The sequence below is a fragment of the Erythrolamprus reginae genome, chromosome Z, assembly GCF_031021105.1.
Source record: "Erythrolamprus reginae isolate rEryReg1 chromosome Z, rEryReg1.hap1, whole genome shotgun sequence".
Taxonomy (NCBI): domain Eukaryota; kingdom Metazoa; phylum Chordata; class Lepidosauria; order Squamata; family Dipsadidae; genus Erythrolamprus; species Erythrolamprus reginae.
Genome location: NC_091963.1, coordinates 145,120,379 through 145,139,518, shown reverse-complemented (window position 1 = coordinate 145,139,518; position 19,140 = coordinate 145,120,379). Strand labels below are relative to the sequence as shown.

Genomic DNA, 19,140 nt, shown 5'->3' with positions numbered 1-19,140 from the left:
GTGAGGTTAATTTGTTTACGTGTGTGATATCATAATCTGTAGCTCTATAACATAGAAAGAAGTGAAGTGTGGTATCTATAGTCAGTTCACAGATGATGGTTTCAGGAAGATAACGTTCTTGTTTAACTTGCACTTTTTAAAGGTTGAGTGATTTCTGGTAGAAGATTGCAACACCACCTCCTCTGTGGGATTCACGGTCAGAACGGTAAACTTGATAGTCACTTACTCTGATAACGGAGTTGGGGAGGGACTCATTTGGGGTGGGCTACTGCCCGGATTGGGGGGGGGGGGCGCAGAGAGGTATCAAAAATGAAGCTCCTCTACAGAACACACAATTTGTACTGAAAGATGTTGAAACAAAATGCATAAGCCATGCCCACCATGTGGTAGTGAATATTTTGGTAGCCCCTCACTGGGTAGGTTGGGTGGTGTGTGTGTGTGTGTGTGGTCAGATCCAGGACAGATGGCAAAATCAAATCAAATGAAATATGGAAAGGACTCCCCAAAATTTTTCAAAAGTTTTCAAAGGCCAACCAAACAGGAATTGTTATACAATTTTGGCTCTGCAACTTTCTCTCCTTCCTTCAGCTCTCCAAACTGCCTTAAAACAAGGGATGGTTAACTACCTGTCCCTGTGATCTAATTGGTTCAGCCAAATTTGGCTAGAAAAGGTTGTCCATCTCTGTCTGAAAGGCTTTCAGGGAGAGCATTATAGGTGCCTAAAATTGTGCCTAAATTTAGATGTAAAAACTAGCTAGTGATACATGCAAAACTTGTATTATGTTGTTAGGAACCTGAAAGCAGGGGTGGGCAGGAAGTAGAATAGTGTAGAATGCCATTCCACTGGTAGAAATGGGGCTACACACACAGCTCTGTCACCATCGGGCATGCCCGTGCCATGCATGTGCTTCTGCGCCTCTGCAGCAGTTGAATCTTGCTGCTCCAGCCAGCAGAAAAAGTACGTGGGCCCAGAGAGTGTGTTGCTTATCCAGCAGGCATGGGGCACCTCTGCCGCTGCCTCTCCTGCTGATGTGGGCAGCTGGCAGCTGCAAGGCTGGGTTCTGCAAGGCGTGGAAGCAGTGGTCAATCCCGGCCAGGAGCCACCAGCAGGAAGAAATCCTCCAGGAAGGAAAGCAGCTCATCAGGGAGACTCTGGCAAGCAGATGACATGGGCAACACAGGCGATGGGGGAACATCATCTTCCCAATGAGCTGCTCTCCTTCTGGGAGGATTTCATTCTGCTGATGACTCCCAGCTTGAACTGAATGGGGTGCCTCTGCCACTGCTGCTGCTGCCAATGTGCAGCAGTGGTCAATCCCAGCCAGAAGCCATCAGCTGGAAAAAAATCCTCCAGGAAGGATAGCAGCTCCTGGGGGAGACTGTGGCAAGCGAGCTATATGGGCAATGGGGAAGTGTCATCTCCCCAACAAATTGATCTCCTTCTGGGAGGATTTCTTCCCACTGGTGGCTCCTGTCCAGGACTGCTTCAGGCCACAACTCTGCACATGTGCAGGAAGCTGAAGGGTGGGTAAACGCAAGCACACGTGCACATGCACCCCCCAGGAGCATTTCAATAGGGCCGCTAATGGCTGCCCTTTATTGCCTGAAAGTATGAATTTTATGCATTTTGGACTCACTGCAGTTTTTGAAGCCCCAACTAGAATTGAGTTGATATGTTTTGAATATTCTTTCATTGAATGAATGAAATTTCTATGTATATTAACCACTGTTAGATGTGTCTTCTATGAATTTGTCAAATGCTTATCAAAGACTCATTGACTGACAATCATCTTTACATTTTGTGCAGTTGAAAGTGTACAATAAATGTCCTGTGCTTAGGATATATGTAGGAAAGGATAACTATTGTGTTTATTAATTCAATTTCATTCATTTATGTTCATAATTCTAGTCTGAGCACCTTCAAATCAAATCACCGTTTGTGAACTCCATGTTGGTTTTTCAAATGAATGGTGAATTTGGGAGATAGATGAGGAGATATAGATAAGAAATGAAGTGATAAATGAGTCTGTATGATCATTCCTCATTGCCCTTGGTGTTTCTCATTGTAATTTCATAGTCCTCATTCCTTATCTGCATTTAGCCCTATATTTCCTCCTTTTAAAGGCAGATCTTTCAAAATAAAGAGATACACATGAATAGTTTTCAAGTCTTTGTTTTTATTAAATGCTCCTTGGAATTCAATTCAGGTCTCAAGACAATAATGTAAAGTTTTGGGGAAAATATACAACCCAGTAGTCCAAAAGTGGAAGCTAAAATGGAAAAGATCTCCACAGCTACCGCATACTTTCCTTTGATGCTCAAATAGGTTGGAATGAAGGAAAACCAAACAGCACAAAAAATCAGCATGCTGAAGGTGATAAACTTGGCTTCATTGAAGTTATCTGGCAACTGCCTAGTTTGGAAAGCCACCACGAAACTGATGATGGACAAAAGGCCCAAGTAACCCAAGACAAGATAAAACATGTTGGAAGAACCTTCATTGCATTTGGCTATAATTTCAGTGATCAAAGTGTTATGGTCGAGATCTGGGAAAGGAGGAGAGATGACCAACCATACTACACAAATGGTTGCTTGAACAACAGAGCAAGAAAGAATGATACATCTTCCCAATTTTTTCCCCATCCACTTTCTCAGACTGGACCCTGGTTTGGTGGCCACAAAAGCCACAATGACTGTGATGTTTTTGGCCAAGATGCAAGAAACTACTGCTGAGAAAATGAAGCCAAAAGCTGCTTGCTGGAGTAGACAGTTTACTGTCCTGGGTTGTCCAATGAATAAAAAAGAGCAGAGAAAACAAAGAAGGAGGAATCCAAGGAGGGTGTAAGTGAGTTCTCTATTGTTTGCTTTGACAATTGCAGTATCTCTGTGCTTGATGAAAATTCCTAGCAAGAAGAGTGTGAGAAGTGAAAAAAATAGAGCAAAAAATGCTAAACAGGCTCCCAAAAGATCTTTATAAGATAGGAAAATTATAGTTTTGAGAATGCAGTAGTCATGGTGTCTGCTTGGATATTGATCCTCTGGACATTTCAAGCAGTCATTTGTATCTGAGGAAAACAACAAGAAGTCATACATTTTCTGGCTTCTTCCTTCATTGGCTGGTTCTTCTTCAACCTGAACATTTGATATACAGATAGTCTTCCACTTACAACAGTTCATTTAATGATTGCTCAAAGTTACTTGTGCCAGTTCGCTTCCTCCTGCAACATGCAGCCATGCCTCATTAAAAAACCACACCCCCAAGATGAAAAGTGGTGGAAACCCGGCTTCGAAGTGAAAATGGAAAAAATTCAAAAATTAAAAAAAATCAAAAAATACATTTAAAAAAATATTTTAAAAAGATGGTAGTGCCAATGGACTGGTACTAACAAAACCAGTTCTATGCCATCATTGTGATGTCACCACAGTGGTTTGCTAACATTTCAGGTGAACCAGTCTGAACTGGGGGAGAACCCCATCTCTGATGCAAGGTCACGTGACCCCCTTTTGTGATCTCATGACAAGCAAAGTCAATCTTAATAACTAGTGATTCACTTAACCACTGTGGCGAGGAAAGTTGTAAACTGGGGCAAAACTCACTTAAAAATGTGTGGTTTTTTTGTCTAACCAGGTCTACCCAAATATGGAATTGTGGGCTTGAAATAATTTAACAGCTGAATCTCTGCCTTCTTCCAGCAACCAGCTCACTAACTGTTTAACAACTGGTTCTCCTGGTTGGTGGCCAGCTCAGGAAGCTCAAACTGCCCAAGAAGCTGCTGATACAGTTCTACAGATGAATAATTGAGTCTGTCATCTACACCTCTATAACTGTCTGGTTTGGTTCTGCAACCCAACAGGTCAGACATAGACTTCAGAGGATAATCAGAACTGTAGAAAAAACAATTATTGCCAACCTGCCTTCCATTGAGGACCTGTACAATGCATGAATCAAAAAGAGGGCTGTGAAAATATTTACAGACCCCTTGCATCTTAGACATAAATTGTTTCAACTCCTACCCTCAAACTGTCACTATAGAGCACTGCTACTTCAAGACAACTAGACACAAGAACAGTTTTTTTTCAAATGCCACCACTGCTAATTAAATGATTCCTTCACTAAGGCTGCATTATAAATGAAACTATTCCCTAAGATTGCATTACACATCTCCACCCCATGTCCAGTCAAGGAAGCAGTGGAAGTGATGTGCCGGTGCCTGGAGGCTGTTGGGGTCTGGATGGGTGTCAACAAGCTCAAACTCAACCCAAACAAGATGGAGTGGCTGTGGGTCTTGCCTCCCAAGGACAATTCCATCTGTCCATCCATTACCCTGGGGGGAAGTATTGACCCCCTCAGAGAGGGTTCGCAACTTGGGCGTCCTCCTCGATCCACAGCTAACATTGGAACACCATCTTTCGGCTGAGGCGAGGAGGGCGTTTGCCCAGGTTTGCCTGGTGCACCAGTTGCGGCCCTATTTGGACAGGGAGTCATTGCTCACAGTCGCTCATGCCCTCATCACCTCGAGGTTCGATTACTGCAATGCTCTCTACATGGGGCTACCTTTGAAAAGTGTTTGGAAACTTCATATCGTGCAAAATGCGGCTGCAAGAGCCATCGTGGGGCTTCCCAGATTCGCCCACATTTCTACAACACTCCGTGGCCTGCACTGGCTGTTGATCAGTTTCCAGTCACAATTCAAAGTGTTGGTCATGACCTTACATGGCATTGGACCAGAGTACCTCCAGAACTGCGTGCTACCGCACGAATCCCAGCAACCGATAAGGTCCCACAGAGTTGGCCTTCTCCGGGTCCCGTCGACTAAACAATGTCGTTTGGCAGGCCCCAGGGGAAGAACCTTCTCTGTGGCAGCCCCAGTCCTCTGGAATCAATTCCCCCCAGAGATTAGAACTGCCCCCACCCTCCTGGTCTTTTTTAAATTACTCAAGACCTACCTATATTGCCAGGCATGGGGGAACTGAGACACCTCCCCGAGGCTTTTATATTTTATGTTTGGTATGTATTGTGTTGTTTGGTTTTAAATGATAGGGTTTTGTATGTTTTTTCTCTTTTAATATTAGATTTGTTCCACTGTAACATTGTTTTTATTATTGTTGTGAGCTGCCCCGAGTCATCGGAGAAGGGCGGCATACAAATCTAATATATTATTATTATTATTATTATTATTATTATTATTATTATTATTATTATTACTACTACTACTACTATTACTACTATTACTACTAATACTACTAATACTAATACTATTATTTTTCCTCAGCATTCCTATCACCCATCTCCTCCCACTTATGACTGCATGACTATAACTTGTTGCTTGTATCCTTTCAATTTACAGTATATTAATATTTATTGTTACCTGATTGCTTATTTGAACCCTATGACAATCATTAAGTGTTTTACTTATGATTCTTGATGAACTTACCTTTTATGCACACTGAGATCATATGCACCAAAGACAAATTCCTTGTTTGTTCAATCACTCTTTGCCAATAAAGAATTTTATTCTATTCTACCACTAGACTGTCTACTGCTTCTGCTCTCGCCTTTCAACTTCCAATCCAGGAGCCTTCACCAGCAGTCACTTTCTTGACAAACTATTTTTGTGTAAGTAGTTTTGAGAGTAATTCAAAACTTTTTAAAAACTTTTTAATAAATTTTATGTACATATATATCTGGGACATATATAAATCCCAGTGAGGGTATGGCTAGCTGATGAGGCCAAAATAAGGCCAAAATAGATCTATCCTAGTCTCCCTTAATTTTCAAATTCAGAAAAAACATGTGACATATATACATACATACATACACACACACACACACAAACATATATGTTGTTGTTTTTTCTGTTGAATCATTGAAGAAACGTCTAGGCCCATCCCAGGGCCGTTTAAAGGCAGTTAATTTATTCATACCCAACAAACTATATTCTGTATGTATCACATGTTTTTGCTGAATTTTTAAAATTAAAGGAGCCTAGGATCTATCCTAGTCTCCCTTAATTTTAAAAATTCAGCAGGTTCAAGTCCAAGTGAGGGTATGGCTAGCTGATGAGGCCAAAATAAGGTCGAAATAGATCTATCTTAGTCTCCCTTAATTTTCAAATTCAGCAAAAACATGTGACATATATGCATACATACACACATAAAACAAACAGTACAAAACATAAACAATGGATGAGTGTGAGGCAAATCTGTATAACGGTACTAACTATGTACACATTCTGTTGCCTATGTTAATGGAAAAACAATGTGAATCTTTTGGAGTTCCCTAATTGTCACTGATTAATCCTAAATTCCTCTTTATCTCTGCAGCAATTTCTTTATTTATATTCCACCATTATTATTTATTTATTTATTGGATTTTATGTTGCCTCTTTCTAAGGACTTTTATAAACAGTTCAAGGTGTGAACCTTCTTCCTCCTAATTTCCCTACAGCAACAATGTGAAACTGGTTGGGTTGAGAAAAAGTGACTAGCTCAAGGTTACCCAGCTGGTTTACATGGTTAAAGCAGAGGTTGAACTCATGATCATATATTTTATATTTTCTCCAAATTTCACCTTTTATGAACCTTTTGGCTTTCCAAAGATCCTATTCCTCCCGATTCCCATTAAAAATAGTTAACTTCAACAAATCGGGATTAGGACAGATTAAGACAGTTGGAAGCTACCTTGTAGGTCATTTAGTCCAAGCCCCCACCCAAGCAGAAAACCTTACATCTTTTCTGACCAATGGCAGTCAAATGTCTTCTTGAAAGCCTCCAGTGATGAAAGTCCCACAACTTCTGAAGGCAACGTCTTTTCCATAGGTTGATCGTTCTCACTGTCAGGAGACTATTTATACTTAGAAATTACATACCTTTCTGGCTTGAAATCTTCCCTTCTGGGCATGGAACACAATTGTAACAACAAAATTTCTCTCCTTCTTTCTTTTCTTTCCAAAACCCAGGAAGACAGGAAGGATTGCACGTGGAAATGGGCCGTGTCTATCAATAGAAATAAAAGAGATTTCAGGACTGAACAAATGGTGAAAAATAGTATTCAATTTTTTAGTTATTCAGTAGCTCTATGACACAACCTTGAGACAGTTAGTTATTATCAGCTGAGCAGATATACAGTAGCTTTCCTCTTCTATCCCCATATTCTTCTTCTATTCTATTCTATTTTTCTTCTATTCTCCCATAGATATATTTTATTCCTATAATCTCTCCTCTATCCCTCTTCCTTCATTGTGTATTATTGTGTATTGAACAAAATAAATAAAATAAATAAATAAATAGAGGTTTGGTAGGGAAAGTTTGCCTATTTGCTGATTTGCCGATGACTCTAAAGTGTGCAATAGGGTTTATATTCCTAGAGGCATATGTAATATGGCAAATGATTTAGCTTTACTAGATAAGTGGTCAAACAAATGGAAACTGCAATTTAATGTTTCCAAATGTAAAATAATGCACTTCGCCAAAAGGTATCCTCAATCTGAGTATTGTATTGGCAGTTCTGTGCTAGCAAAAACTTCAGAAGAGAAGGATTTAGGGGTAGTGATTTCTGACAGTCTCAAAATGTTTAAGTTTAAGTTTAAGTTTAATCAGATTTGTATGCCGCCCCTCTCCGCAGACTCGGGGCGGCTCACAGCAACAGCAACACAATGTAAAACAAATCCAATATTTAAATTAATTTAAAAAACCCCACAAGTTAAAACCAATGGGTGAACAGTGCAGTCAGGTGGTAGAAAATGCAAGTAAAATGCTTGGCTGCATAGCTAGAGGTATAACAAGCAGGAAGAGGGAGATTATGATCCCGCTGTATAGAGCGCTGGTGAGACCACATTTGGAATACTGTGTTCAGTTCTGGAGAACTCACCTACAAAAAGATATTGATAAAATTGAATGGGTCCAAAGAGGGGCTACAAAAATGGTGGAAGGTCTTAAGCATAAAACTTATCAGGAAAGACTTAATGAACTCAATCTGTATAGTCTGGAGGACAGAAGGGAAAGAGGAGACATGATCGAAACATTTAAATATGTTAAAGGGTTAAATAAGGTTCAGGAGGGAAGTGTTTTTAATAGGAAAGTGAACACAAGAACAAGGGGACACAATCTGAAGTTAGTTGGGGGAAAGATCAAAAGCAACGTGAGAAAATATTATTTCACTGAAAGAGTAGTACATGCTTGGCAGTGATGGGCTACCCAAATTTTTACTACCACACTGTGGGCGTGGCTTATGCATTTTGTTTTAACATCTTTCAGTGCAAATTGGGTGTTCTGGGGTGGAGCTCCATTTTTGCTACCCCACTGCGTTCCATCCCATCTGTGCAGTAGCCCACCCCTGATGCTTGGAACAAACTTCCAGCAGACGTGGTTGGTAAATCCACAGTAACTGAATTTAAACATGCCTGGGATAAACATATATCCATCCTAAGATAAAATACAAGAAATAGTATAAGGGCAGACTATATGGACCATGACAAACAAACAAACAAACAAATAAATAAATAAATAAACTCTACCGACTCCATGCAATCCCCCCCCCCGCTTTTCTACAGCACTAAGTGTGACAGCCCTGAAGATCCAAAAGAAAAGTGGCCTCCAGGGCTGACATCTACTATACTTCACCTGGTTAAATCCTTGGTGCCAAATAATCATCTCCTCATCTATAGTTAAATATCTCCCATCAGAAGTGTAAGGATTTACCCATCCAATTTTAAGTCGGTGGAAGGAGTTGTTTGGGAAGATAACCAAGTTAGTGATTTCAAGACCAGTTGGCATTTCTCCATGCTTATCCAGGAATATAGTATCTCCAGCAGAATTGTTGAATGAAAGATCTTGAAGAAATGGATGAAGCTAGTTATAAGCAGGGGCAGGGGAGATTAATTATTAGTGATGGGTGAACCGAACTTGCACAATTTGAGTCTGTACCGAATTTTGCGGTGTTCGGTATGCCGAACATGAACACGAAATTTTTTAAAACTTCAGGCAAAGTTCGGGGTGGCGTTCAGCATTCGGTTGCCTCAGCTGGCCAGGAAGTGACGTCTCCATGATGTCAAAGCCCCATCCCGGAATCCCATTTTGGGGAGGCTTGGGGAGTGGGGGTGGGGGATTCCCCTCTGCCTGCCACCACACCCCTCTCCTTTGATGTTGGAAGGAGGATGGGCGTGCCCGGTGTGTGTGTGGAGCTTTTCTCCATTGGGAAAGTAAGATGGTGGCAAGTTTCTCAGCACGTTAAAGCCTCTGCCGAGGTGGACCCACCAAACGCACCCATCCTCCTTCCAGGGGAGGGGTGCGGTGGCAGGTAGAGGGGAATCCCCCACCCCCACTCCCCCAGCCTCCGCACCAAAACCCCACACATACTGTGTGCACCCATCCTCCTTCCAGGGGAGGGGTGCAGTGGCAGGCAGAGGGGAATCCCCCGCTCCCACTTCCCTAGCCTCCGCAGCGAAAGCCAGGTAGTGACATCGTCAAAGCCCTGGCAGGGACCACCTCGTAAAAATAAACATGTCAATAGAATAAAATAGAATAGAATAGAATAGAATAGCTGAATTGGAAGAGACCTGGGAGATCCTGCTTAGGCAGGAAACCCTATACCACTTCAGACAAATAGTTATCCAATCTCCAATCTTCTGAAAAACTTCCACTGTTGGAGCATTTACAACTTCTGGAGGCAAACAGTTCCACTGATTAATTGTTCTAACTATCAGGAAGTTTCTCCTTAGTTCTAAGTTGCTTCTCTCTTTGATTAGTATCCACCCTTTACTTCTTGTCCTGTCCTCAGGTGCTTTGGAGAATAGCTTGATTCTGTCTTCCATGTGGCAGCTCATGAGATACTGGAACAAAAAATGGATCTTAATCAAGAACTACGGAGAAATTGCCTGACAGTAAAAACAAAAACTGGAACAAAAAATGGATCTTAATCAAATTAGAACTACGGAGAAATTGCCTGACAGTAAAAACAATCAACCAGTGAAACAGCTTACTTTTAGAAGTTATCTGTGCTCTAACACTAGAGGTTTTAAAGAAACAACTTGACAACCATTAATCTGAAATGGTATAGGGTTTCCTGCTTGAGCAGGGGTTTGGATAAGAAGATCTCCAAGGTCCTTTCCACCTCTATTATTCCAATATGTTAGTACCACTTAATTAATCAGAGAGAAGAAAAAAATACCTGCCAGGGCTTTAGTTTCTGAAGATTAAAAACGTAGTGATCCAATTTTGCTTTTCGTTTTGATTGAGATGAATAGATTACATGTGCAGCATGTGCCACAGCATAGATAGCATTATAAATACTGTAACTATGAGCAGCCATGGCCATTTCAAAAAAGGAACCAGGAAGACTTTCCAGCTTTTCCTCTCCAGTACATGTCTTGTTGACATTTAATGTTCCAATGGAATTTGTGAAAAGACATCCAAATGCTTGTTCCCAAAATTCCCTGAGAAACATATCCCCTTGCATCCAATAAGGCTGAAGCATCTGAAGGAATGTATGGAACCCTTGAACTTCATTGGATTGAACTGTCAGAGACATGGCTCCTCCAAACTTCTGCAAACGCCAGCCTTTCTGGAAGCTCATTAATGCACAATCAATCTGAGCTGTTGTGACCCACACTTTCCCACCAGGGATAGGTTCTTCAGGTAGACTACTGACTGTTTCTATCATTAAGGTCAACCAAATAAAGGCACTTGTCTCTCCATACACAATAAACACATTGGCTTTTCCTTGCCACATGTGTAAGTTATATTTTTCAGCCGTTTCCAAGGTATCTTCATACTTGTTAATAAAAGCTTGTTTGGGAGTTCTTTCAATGAAAGCAGAACAGATCCCATTCTTGGAAAACAAGAACTGCAAGCATTGCAGGAAAAGTGTTCCACTGTTATCGTCTACAATGAAGAGGCCAACCCAAGACCATTCAAAATGTTTTAACACATGGATCATCCCCAAAACTTGGTGGGCTTCATTAGGGACAATGCGGTAAAAGGAAGGAGTTTTATACTCCTTTTCTGGGACGAAAGAGCCGTAGGTAATCTACAAAAAAGCAAACACATACACAAACGCACACACACACAAGTCAACGACACAGAAAAAGACTGGTGGAGGATTTTAAATAGATGCCTTGTTATGCATAGCGTGCTGGCATCCAATTTAGTTCATAGTTCATCTGCATAGTGAAAATTAACATAATGTGGGAGGGACAAAATCTGAATTTAGTAAAGTTAAAAAGTGACCTCTAGTTATTTCCCACAGAGAACTAATTTTATTATTTCTAGTTTAGAGGTATGTTTTTAAAGTTTTAAACTTAAAACATTCGACAGGTTAAAAGTTTAAATTTCGCACACACTCTCTCCCCCTATCACTTATTGACTAAATTCTGCACTCATAGATTATGAATATGAGAAAAAAAACCTCATAATGATCTCTATATGCATCCTTCATATAAAAAGTATGACTTTTTTAGTATATTAGTTAGATCTCTTTTCACGAGTCTAATATGTTCCCTTTCCAAATATGTTGAGTTTAATATTGGTACTGTGCTGATTGCTCTGAACAGTACATTAGTTTCTTTTCATTGTATCACTAAGATACAGAATATATATGTATTTCTTTTTCCAGTCCTGTTTCTTGAAAAATTGAGAGGAAACATGCAGATAACATACACAAAGATAAAATACAGGAAATAGTATAAGGGCAGACTAGATGGATCCTGAGGTCTTTTTCTGCCATCAATCTTCTATGTTTCTATAACAAAATAACAGAAATTGGCATGGGATGGCATGGGATGGCATGGCTTGGTATGGCATGGCATAGCATAGCATAGAATAGGGCACAAAAGAATAGAATAAAACAGAACAGGGTTGGAAGGGACCTTTGAGTTTTTCTAATGCAACCTCCATGCTCATGCAGAAAATCCTACACCATTTCAGATAAATGATTGTCCAATCTCTTCTTAAAAACTTCCAGTAATTTTCTTTTCATAGAAAACATGTGCGCTCAAGAAGGCTTCTTATTTTTGGCAGTCTACATATTTCCCCCAAGAGCAGACACTTGCCTGCCCATTATTCAAAAACTGACTAGTATTAACATATAAGACAATTAAGATAATCCCGAGGACCCTTAGAAATACTTTCATATTACTGCCAGACTGTATAATAGGACCATATTACTGATGCAGGTGTAACTTCAGGTATTCTGAGTAGAGAAGATGAAATATATATTTTTGACTCCTCTAGTGCAATTGGGAGAAACGGAGGGGCTTATTCAACAATTTTGTAGTTGATTGTAGAAGGCAACAGATGAAGCAATTGGCCAACCCAAAATGTTAAATACTGTAGAGTCTTTAAAATGTTAGGAAAAGAGATAAAATGACTATGGGGCTCTTTAGATAAGGAGTGTGGTAATTCATTCCCTTTTTTTTCAGATATGTCCTTATCATTCTACCACAACAAGTTTGGGAATAGCAATAGCCCTTAGATTTATATATCTCACTTCTCTATGCTTTTACAGCCCTCTCTAAGTGCTTTACAAAGTCAGCAAATGGCCCTCAATGCTAAGAGAAAGAGGAAATGGGAGGTATGGGAAAATGTCCAACTGCCTCTGAACCTTGGTGTCTGAGCTTTGTTTCTTTACCCAAACTAGGTAACATTATCACTTGCTTTAAAGAAAACAACCAAGTTCAGAGAGCATCAGGGACTCTGCCATGTCAACCCTGAGAAACAAATAAACACCCTTTATTGAAATGTTTTACCTGTGGAATTTTGTAGAGGCTTAAGATGTCTGCCATGCCCTTGGAAACATCATGGCCAATCCCCCCAATGACAGCTATGAGTTTTTTCTCCATCCCACATTGGAAGTTGGGGATAAACCAGTTAGCTTTGGAGAGCAGATCCAAGATATTGCGATAGACCGACCTTATATCGTAATAGCTGTCATAAATATGGAATCCAAGAGTGGTATTGGGCAAAAGATCAATATCCTTATTGATCTCTTTTACAGCAAACACAAAGGCCAGCAGATGTTGGTAGAACTTGGTGATCATGCTACGTATCAACACAGAAATATATTGCAGTTTTAGTAATGTTCACCTTTGTACCTTACAAAACAAATGCTTGTTTTATTTAACTCTTTTCATTCCAACTTTATATTTCCATTCTAAAAGAGAATGAAGACATTCTGCCCATTGTTATGCTTTCTAATTGTTTCTACCTCTGAAAACTCATCTTATTTTACCTATACGTAACAGTGTAATCTATTATTATATTTATTGCAATATAACAAACCAGTTTGGTTCGATATCTAAACCATGACTACACATGTCAATTAATATTACACAATCAGATTTCTGGAAAGGATGAAAACAGAATCCTCTGTCCAAACATTTTCTTCATACTGTCATGGGGAGCTCCATGAAATAATAATTATCAATAAGAATCAGAAAAAAATGACTTCTAAAAAAAATGGAGAAATATTGAGCTCAGTCATTTCACTACTTACTAGCCATGTCTTCTACAGAGTTACTCATGACTATCTTTTCTGTCGCTGCCATTTAATCTTTGTAATCCCTCCAACACTGTGAGTAAATTGTGACTGAAACCCATTCTTATATTGCAAACATTGAATTCAAAATAAAACTCCTTACACAGGGAGATCAAAACTTAGCTCCTGCAAGGGGTGTTTCATGTAGTAAACTTGACTTAAAATATACATTATCTGAGACAGCATTCCTCCTATGAAGAGATCACCAGATTGATACTGCTTGTGAAGAACAGGGAAAGGATTTGTTACGGGGCACTTCATTTTAACTAGCTAATGCACTGTAGAAAGACTTTTGAAATGGCTTGTGCTATCAGAGGGAGAGAGGATTCTTCGTAACCAGAGATCCTCTTATGATCAATCTGTCTGAGCAGAAGGTTGGATTAAAAGACCATCAAAGTGCCTTCCAACCCTGTTATTCTGCTCACCAGCTGCAATCTAACTAAAGTCAGCGTCATGAATGTCAAAAGAATTATTAGAACATTAAATCATAAATGTTAAACATGTTGTACAGATTTGATCTCACAACTGCACAATTAAATAGATGACATTATCCACCGTTAAAATGGAGAATCTGTTCCTAACCCAGTAGCATTAAATAGTAACCATGGAAGAGTTTATAAAATATTTTAGTCAGGCATCAAGGTCTCAGGTTTCATAAGGAAAATACATTTTAGCATGTAATTATCTCCCATCACCAAGTGTATCACTTCATTTACATTTCAAATTATTTTTATTGCTCCTTCAGATATCAAACAGGTTTATTGGATTAATAATAAATCAAGAAAAGGCAAGTGGCAGGCTTGTAAAAATAGAAGGAATGTGGGACCAAAAGGGAAAACTGACAAGAATAATAGATGTTAGGGTCAATCAGGAACATTTTCTGAAATCTTATTTTTGCTTATTGGTCATGAACGATCAGGGGTGACCTCAGTTCAGATGTGGAGGGGAGGAGGGAGGAATAAAACACTAAATTAGTATCCCAATAGTAATTATTATTCAGTGGAATATTTCTAATTATAGTAATTGGCCCATCTCTCTCAGAAGCAAATAAGAAAATCTGAAAACTTTTTAATTTCTTGCTTTTAGAAAGTAAGTTCTGAACAGGGTTGGGCTGCTGGGGGTTCATAGGGATTCAGGAGAACTTCTAGCTAAGATTCCGTGCAGTTCAGGGAACCTCCAAATCCCACTACTGGCTGGCTCCGCCCACACCTCCCAGGAGTCCCCATGCAGCCCATTTTGGATGCAAGTAAATGCAGGGTGCATGTGGAGGCTCAGTGAGGGAGAAAAACAAGCCTACCAGAAGTTTGGGAAGGCCAGAAACAGCCTCCAGGAGACCTCCAGTGTCTGGGAGGCCATTTTCACCCACCCAATGGCTCGAGGAAAAGTTACAGAGTCTGGAAAGAGAAAAATATTGTGGTGCAGGAGGCCAACTAGGGCCTGGGACATGGCCACCTTGGCCATGCCCATGCAGGAACTGGGCAGAGAACCCCTTGCTAAAATTTTTGAAGCCCATCCCTGAGTTTGAATATGATGAAGTAGATGGGGGGAAAGACATGTTAAGTCTACTCTTCCAGACCTTCTTTTCAAGCAAGCATATTTATGGCATGGTTGTCCATGTTGCCTCCATTCCCTAATTTAAACAAGTACTCAGTAGATAATGCATTCTTCAATACAATGAAGGATTGTTTTTTATGTTTTATACAGTCCTGGGCTATTAGATCTTGTTTTGAGCTTTATTTTGTGGTTTTCCAGGTTCATAATTCACCTGTTCACTTTGATGAAGCCAGGTTAATCTCCTTCAGCACATTGGCCTTCTGCAATTAGTCTTGTTTATTCTGAGATACATACAGGTTAATCTCCTTCAGCACATTGGCTTTCTGCAATTAGTCTTGTTTATTCTGAGATACATACCTAAGTACAGTGGTACCTCTACTTAAGAACGCATCTATTTAAGAACTTTTCTAGATAAGATTTGTTTGCCTCTTCTTAAAAACCATTTTCTACTTAAGAAACCAAGCCCGGAAAAATTTCCCAGGAAATTTGAGAGTGGCACGAAGGCCTGGCCAGTTTCCTGCCATCCCCCCTTTACTCCTGGCCATCTCGGACTCTTCTGGGCTGCCAGAGGAGCCTTTTGGTGGCACTTAAGGAGGCTTTGGCTGAGCAAACAGAGCGTTTTCCTTTCTCTGGGTGCTTGGAGAGGGAATAAAACACTTTGCTGTGGTGATTCCCTCACGCTGCCTAACATACACCCGGCGTGAAGTTGCTTCCTGGAGTGTCTGGGCGTGGAAAGGCAAAAGTTTGCCCCAGCTAAATCAACTCGGCTTCAGCCAAACTGAGGAGAGGGGAGCCCTTCAGCATGGGAAGGAAGAGGAAGCAGGTAGCAGCAGCAGCAGCAGCCACCTTTCAGTCAAAGGAATGGGAGTTTACCCCTCTTGCCCACCTGGGTTTCTCTCTCTGATGCTGTGTATGGGAGGCAGCCTCGCGCCAAGTGTATGGGAGGTGTGTGCTCCTCCTCGCCGCCTCAGAGTCCCTCTTTTTCTTTTTTATGTCTTAAAGTTTTGGATTTTTTTGATTCACCTCACCCCACCTTCTTCCTTTGGCAGTGACTGTCCTCCTCCTCTTCTTCCTCCTGCTCGTCCCACCCAAATTCCAAGCTTTTATTTCTTTCCTAATGGGTTTGCATGCATTATTTGCTTTTACATTGATTCCTATGGGGAAAAAATTGCTTCTACTTACAAACATTTCTACTGCTGTTCTGTTCGGGTCGTATGTGACCCGAAGCCAAGTTTGAGTCCCTGTAAAAAATTTTCCCTGCATATCTGAAACTTGAAATTTCATGCTGGTTCATCATTTCAGGGGTTCTCTCTATGAGAATTTTTTTGGGGGGGTGGGGGGCTTAGTTTTTGCTGGGCAAAAAAAGTTACAAATCTTATGTTCCTGGGTCACCCTGACCCGGACCGAAAACTCTTCATTTGCAGTGCTTATGTTTGGTCTTTTTGAAAGCTTTTTTCACTTGGAAAGTAGTCTGAACATTTCTGCACACAATGATATGAAAATTGAAATGAAAAAAGTAAATCTTATTGGTTTATTTTGCGGATATAATGCACGCCCCCCCCCGTTTTTGTGAAAAAAATTTCAATTTATGGATAGTTTTGCTTGCAAAATGCATTCTATTTTACTAAAGTTGGTGTGGGATTGGTAGCTTGAACATTTCTGAATATAAGAAAAATATAAAGGAACTGAAAAAAATGATTCTTATTGGTTTTTTAACATCAGAAATAAGGCCTCCCCCCCGCCTTGGCTGCTTGCAACCATTTTCACTTTTTATTTTTTTATGCTCCAAATCCGAAATATTCTTTAAAATCTTAGGCATTCATTTACTCAATTTAACAATGCTGATCATCAAAAAATATTTTTGGGGTGGTGGCTAATTGTTTTCTGGGCAAAAAAAAATCATAACTTTGAATCTGTTTCTGTTCGTATGTGACCGGACCAAAAATATTTTTTTTAGGTACTTGAATTTGATCTTTTTGAAAACTTTTTCAACTGGAAAACTAGTTTGAACATTTATGAACATAATGATATGAAAATTGAACTGGAAAAATTGAGACTTATATTTTTATTTTGATCAAAAAGCCCCTTCCCCCATCCTTTTTTAATTTCGTGTCAATTTCTATTTTTTAAGGCTACAAATCCCTAAGGAATTTTCCCCCAAAATGTTTGATATACTAAATTGAACATTTCTGAATATAAGAAAAATATAAATGAACTGAAAAAAATGGTTCTTATTGGTTTATTTTTGCCACAAAAGGGCCACCCCCCCTCGGCCTTGCTGTTTGCCATTATTGTCACTGTTTATACATATTTGTCTAGAAATATTTGGAATATCCTTTTGAAAATCAACCACATTGTAGCCAGAGAACTAATTTTATGAAACAAATCCATTTTACTAAAAAAAAGTATGTAAGTTTGAAATTAACAGCATAATTTTTATATAAATTGAAATAATTGAGGCATACTTTATGTGCAAAATAAACCAATATGCATCAATTTTTCCAGTTCAATTTTCATATCATTATGTTCAGAAATGTTCAAGCTACCAATCCCACACCAACTTTAGTAAAATAGAATGTATTTTGCTAGCAAAACTATCCATAAAGTGAAGACTATTTAAAAAAAACGGGGAGGCGTGCATTTCATCAACAAAATAAACCAATATGCATCAATTTTTCCAGTTCAATTTTCATATCATTATGTTCAGAAATGTTCAAGCTACCAATCCCATGCCAACTTTAGTAAAATAGAATGCATTTTGCAAGCAAAACTATCCATAAATTGAAAAAAATTTCACAAAAACAGGGGGGGCGTGCATTATATCCGCAAAATAAACCAATAAGATTTACTTTTTTCATTTCAATTTTCATATCATTGTGTGCAGAAATGTTCAGACTACTTTCCAAGTGAAAAAAGCTTTCAAAAAGACCAAACATAAGCACTGCAAATGAAGAGTTTTCGGTCCGGGTCAGGGTGACCCGGGAACATAAGATTTGTTACTTTTCTTAAACAGAACAGCAGGGTTAAGAATCTGGTCACAGAACGAATTAAGTTCTGAAGTAGAGGTACCACTGTACCAAGAAAAAAATCATGGTGTCTATGGAGGTATTTTCCATCTTATGCATTACTCAGTTGTAGTTTTTCTCTAAAATTAAGCTTAAAATAATAAAATAAATAATAAAAATAAAATAAAATAATAAACTAAACTAAACTAAAAACAGTAGCTCTGATAAAGTTATAATTTGTTTTCATTGAAATCTATGTCCCTTTGTATTCAGACTTCTGCTGTCAAGATCTTTTTCTTTATTTTATTATAATTATAAAGTTGCATACTTGGTTAAGAGCCAATTGAACAGAATAATTTATGGCAAGGTGGATGATATATGAATGAAACTGACTTCACATACAACATAACAAAGTCTGGTCCCGGACAGCTATAAGGAAACTGAATCGCATTGGTATGATATTAGGAATACATATAATAAAGCAGAATTGGCTAGGTAACTTGTTTAAGAGGAAGTTATGAACTCTAATATGATGCCCTTATTTAAAAAATGCTATAGTGTGGTATATGGGCTTCTATATTATATTATATTTATATTATATTAGACTCTGGCCAATGAATGAGTGGTATGTCTGTGGTTTGTATTTGGAAGAATGTTTTTAATGTTTTAGCCTTTTTAGAATAATTTTTTAAGGTTATTTATATTAATTCACACCACCTATCTTTAAATTGCTAAGTTTGAGATAAACAGATCTGAACTGGCCCTATGTCCTGGTACATTTCATGAATTGACTTTCTGAATATGGCTTAATTGACAATTTTAGTTTTCCTGCACAGTGTATTTGTGGAGAAGAGCGTTGCCTTATTTGATGTTATAAGTTTGAGCTACTTTTCTTCTGGGAAGATATATTCAAGTTAGTGGTTTTGAGTGTTCCTACCAATTCTCCTTCCAATTATCATTCTAAGGCTTGTCATAAGGCTCATCTAGAATATCACCATTTTCTGAATGCTATCCTTCGAAGGTCCCAAACAAATGTTGCAGAGCCCAGAG

The 19,140-nt window shown here is 39.2% G+C and overlaps 2 protein-coding genes across 2 annotated transcripts in view; both read right to left on the bottom strand.

Annotated features, from left to right (window-relative positions):
* The window catches only part of LOC139154299 (uncharacterized), a 1,065,525-nt gene that overhangs the window by 1,030,823 nt on the left and 15,562 nt on the right, over window positions 1-19,140 (bottom strand). The gene's annotated exons all lie outside the window — the stretch shown is intronic.
* Window positions 2,164-13,034, bottom strand: LOC139153141 (vomeronasal type-2 receptor 26-like). Its single transcript, XM_070726743.1, has 5 exons — window positions 12,744-13,034; window positions 10,169-11,026; window positions 8,623-8,850; window positions 6,870-6,996; window positions 2,164-3,065 (listed from the first exon to the last, which is right to left on the bottom strand). The coding sequence occupies exons 1-5, from the start codon at window positions 13,032-13,034 to the stop codon at window positions 2,164-2,166; spliced, it is 2,406 nt and encodes an 801-aa protein (XP_070582844.1).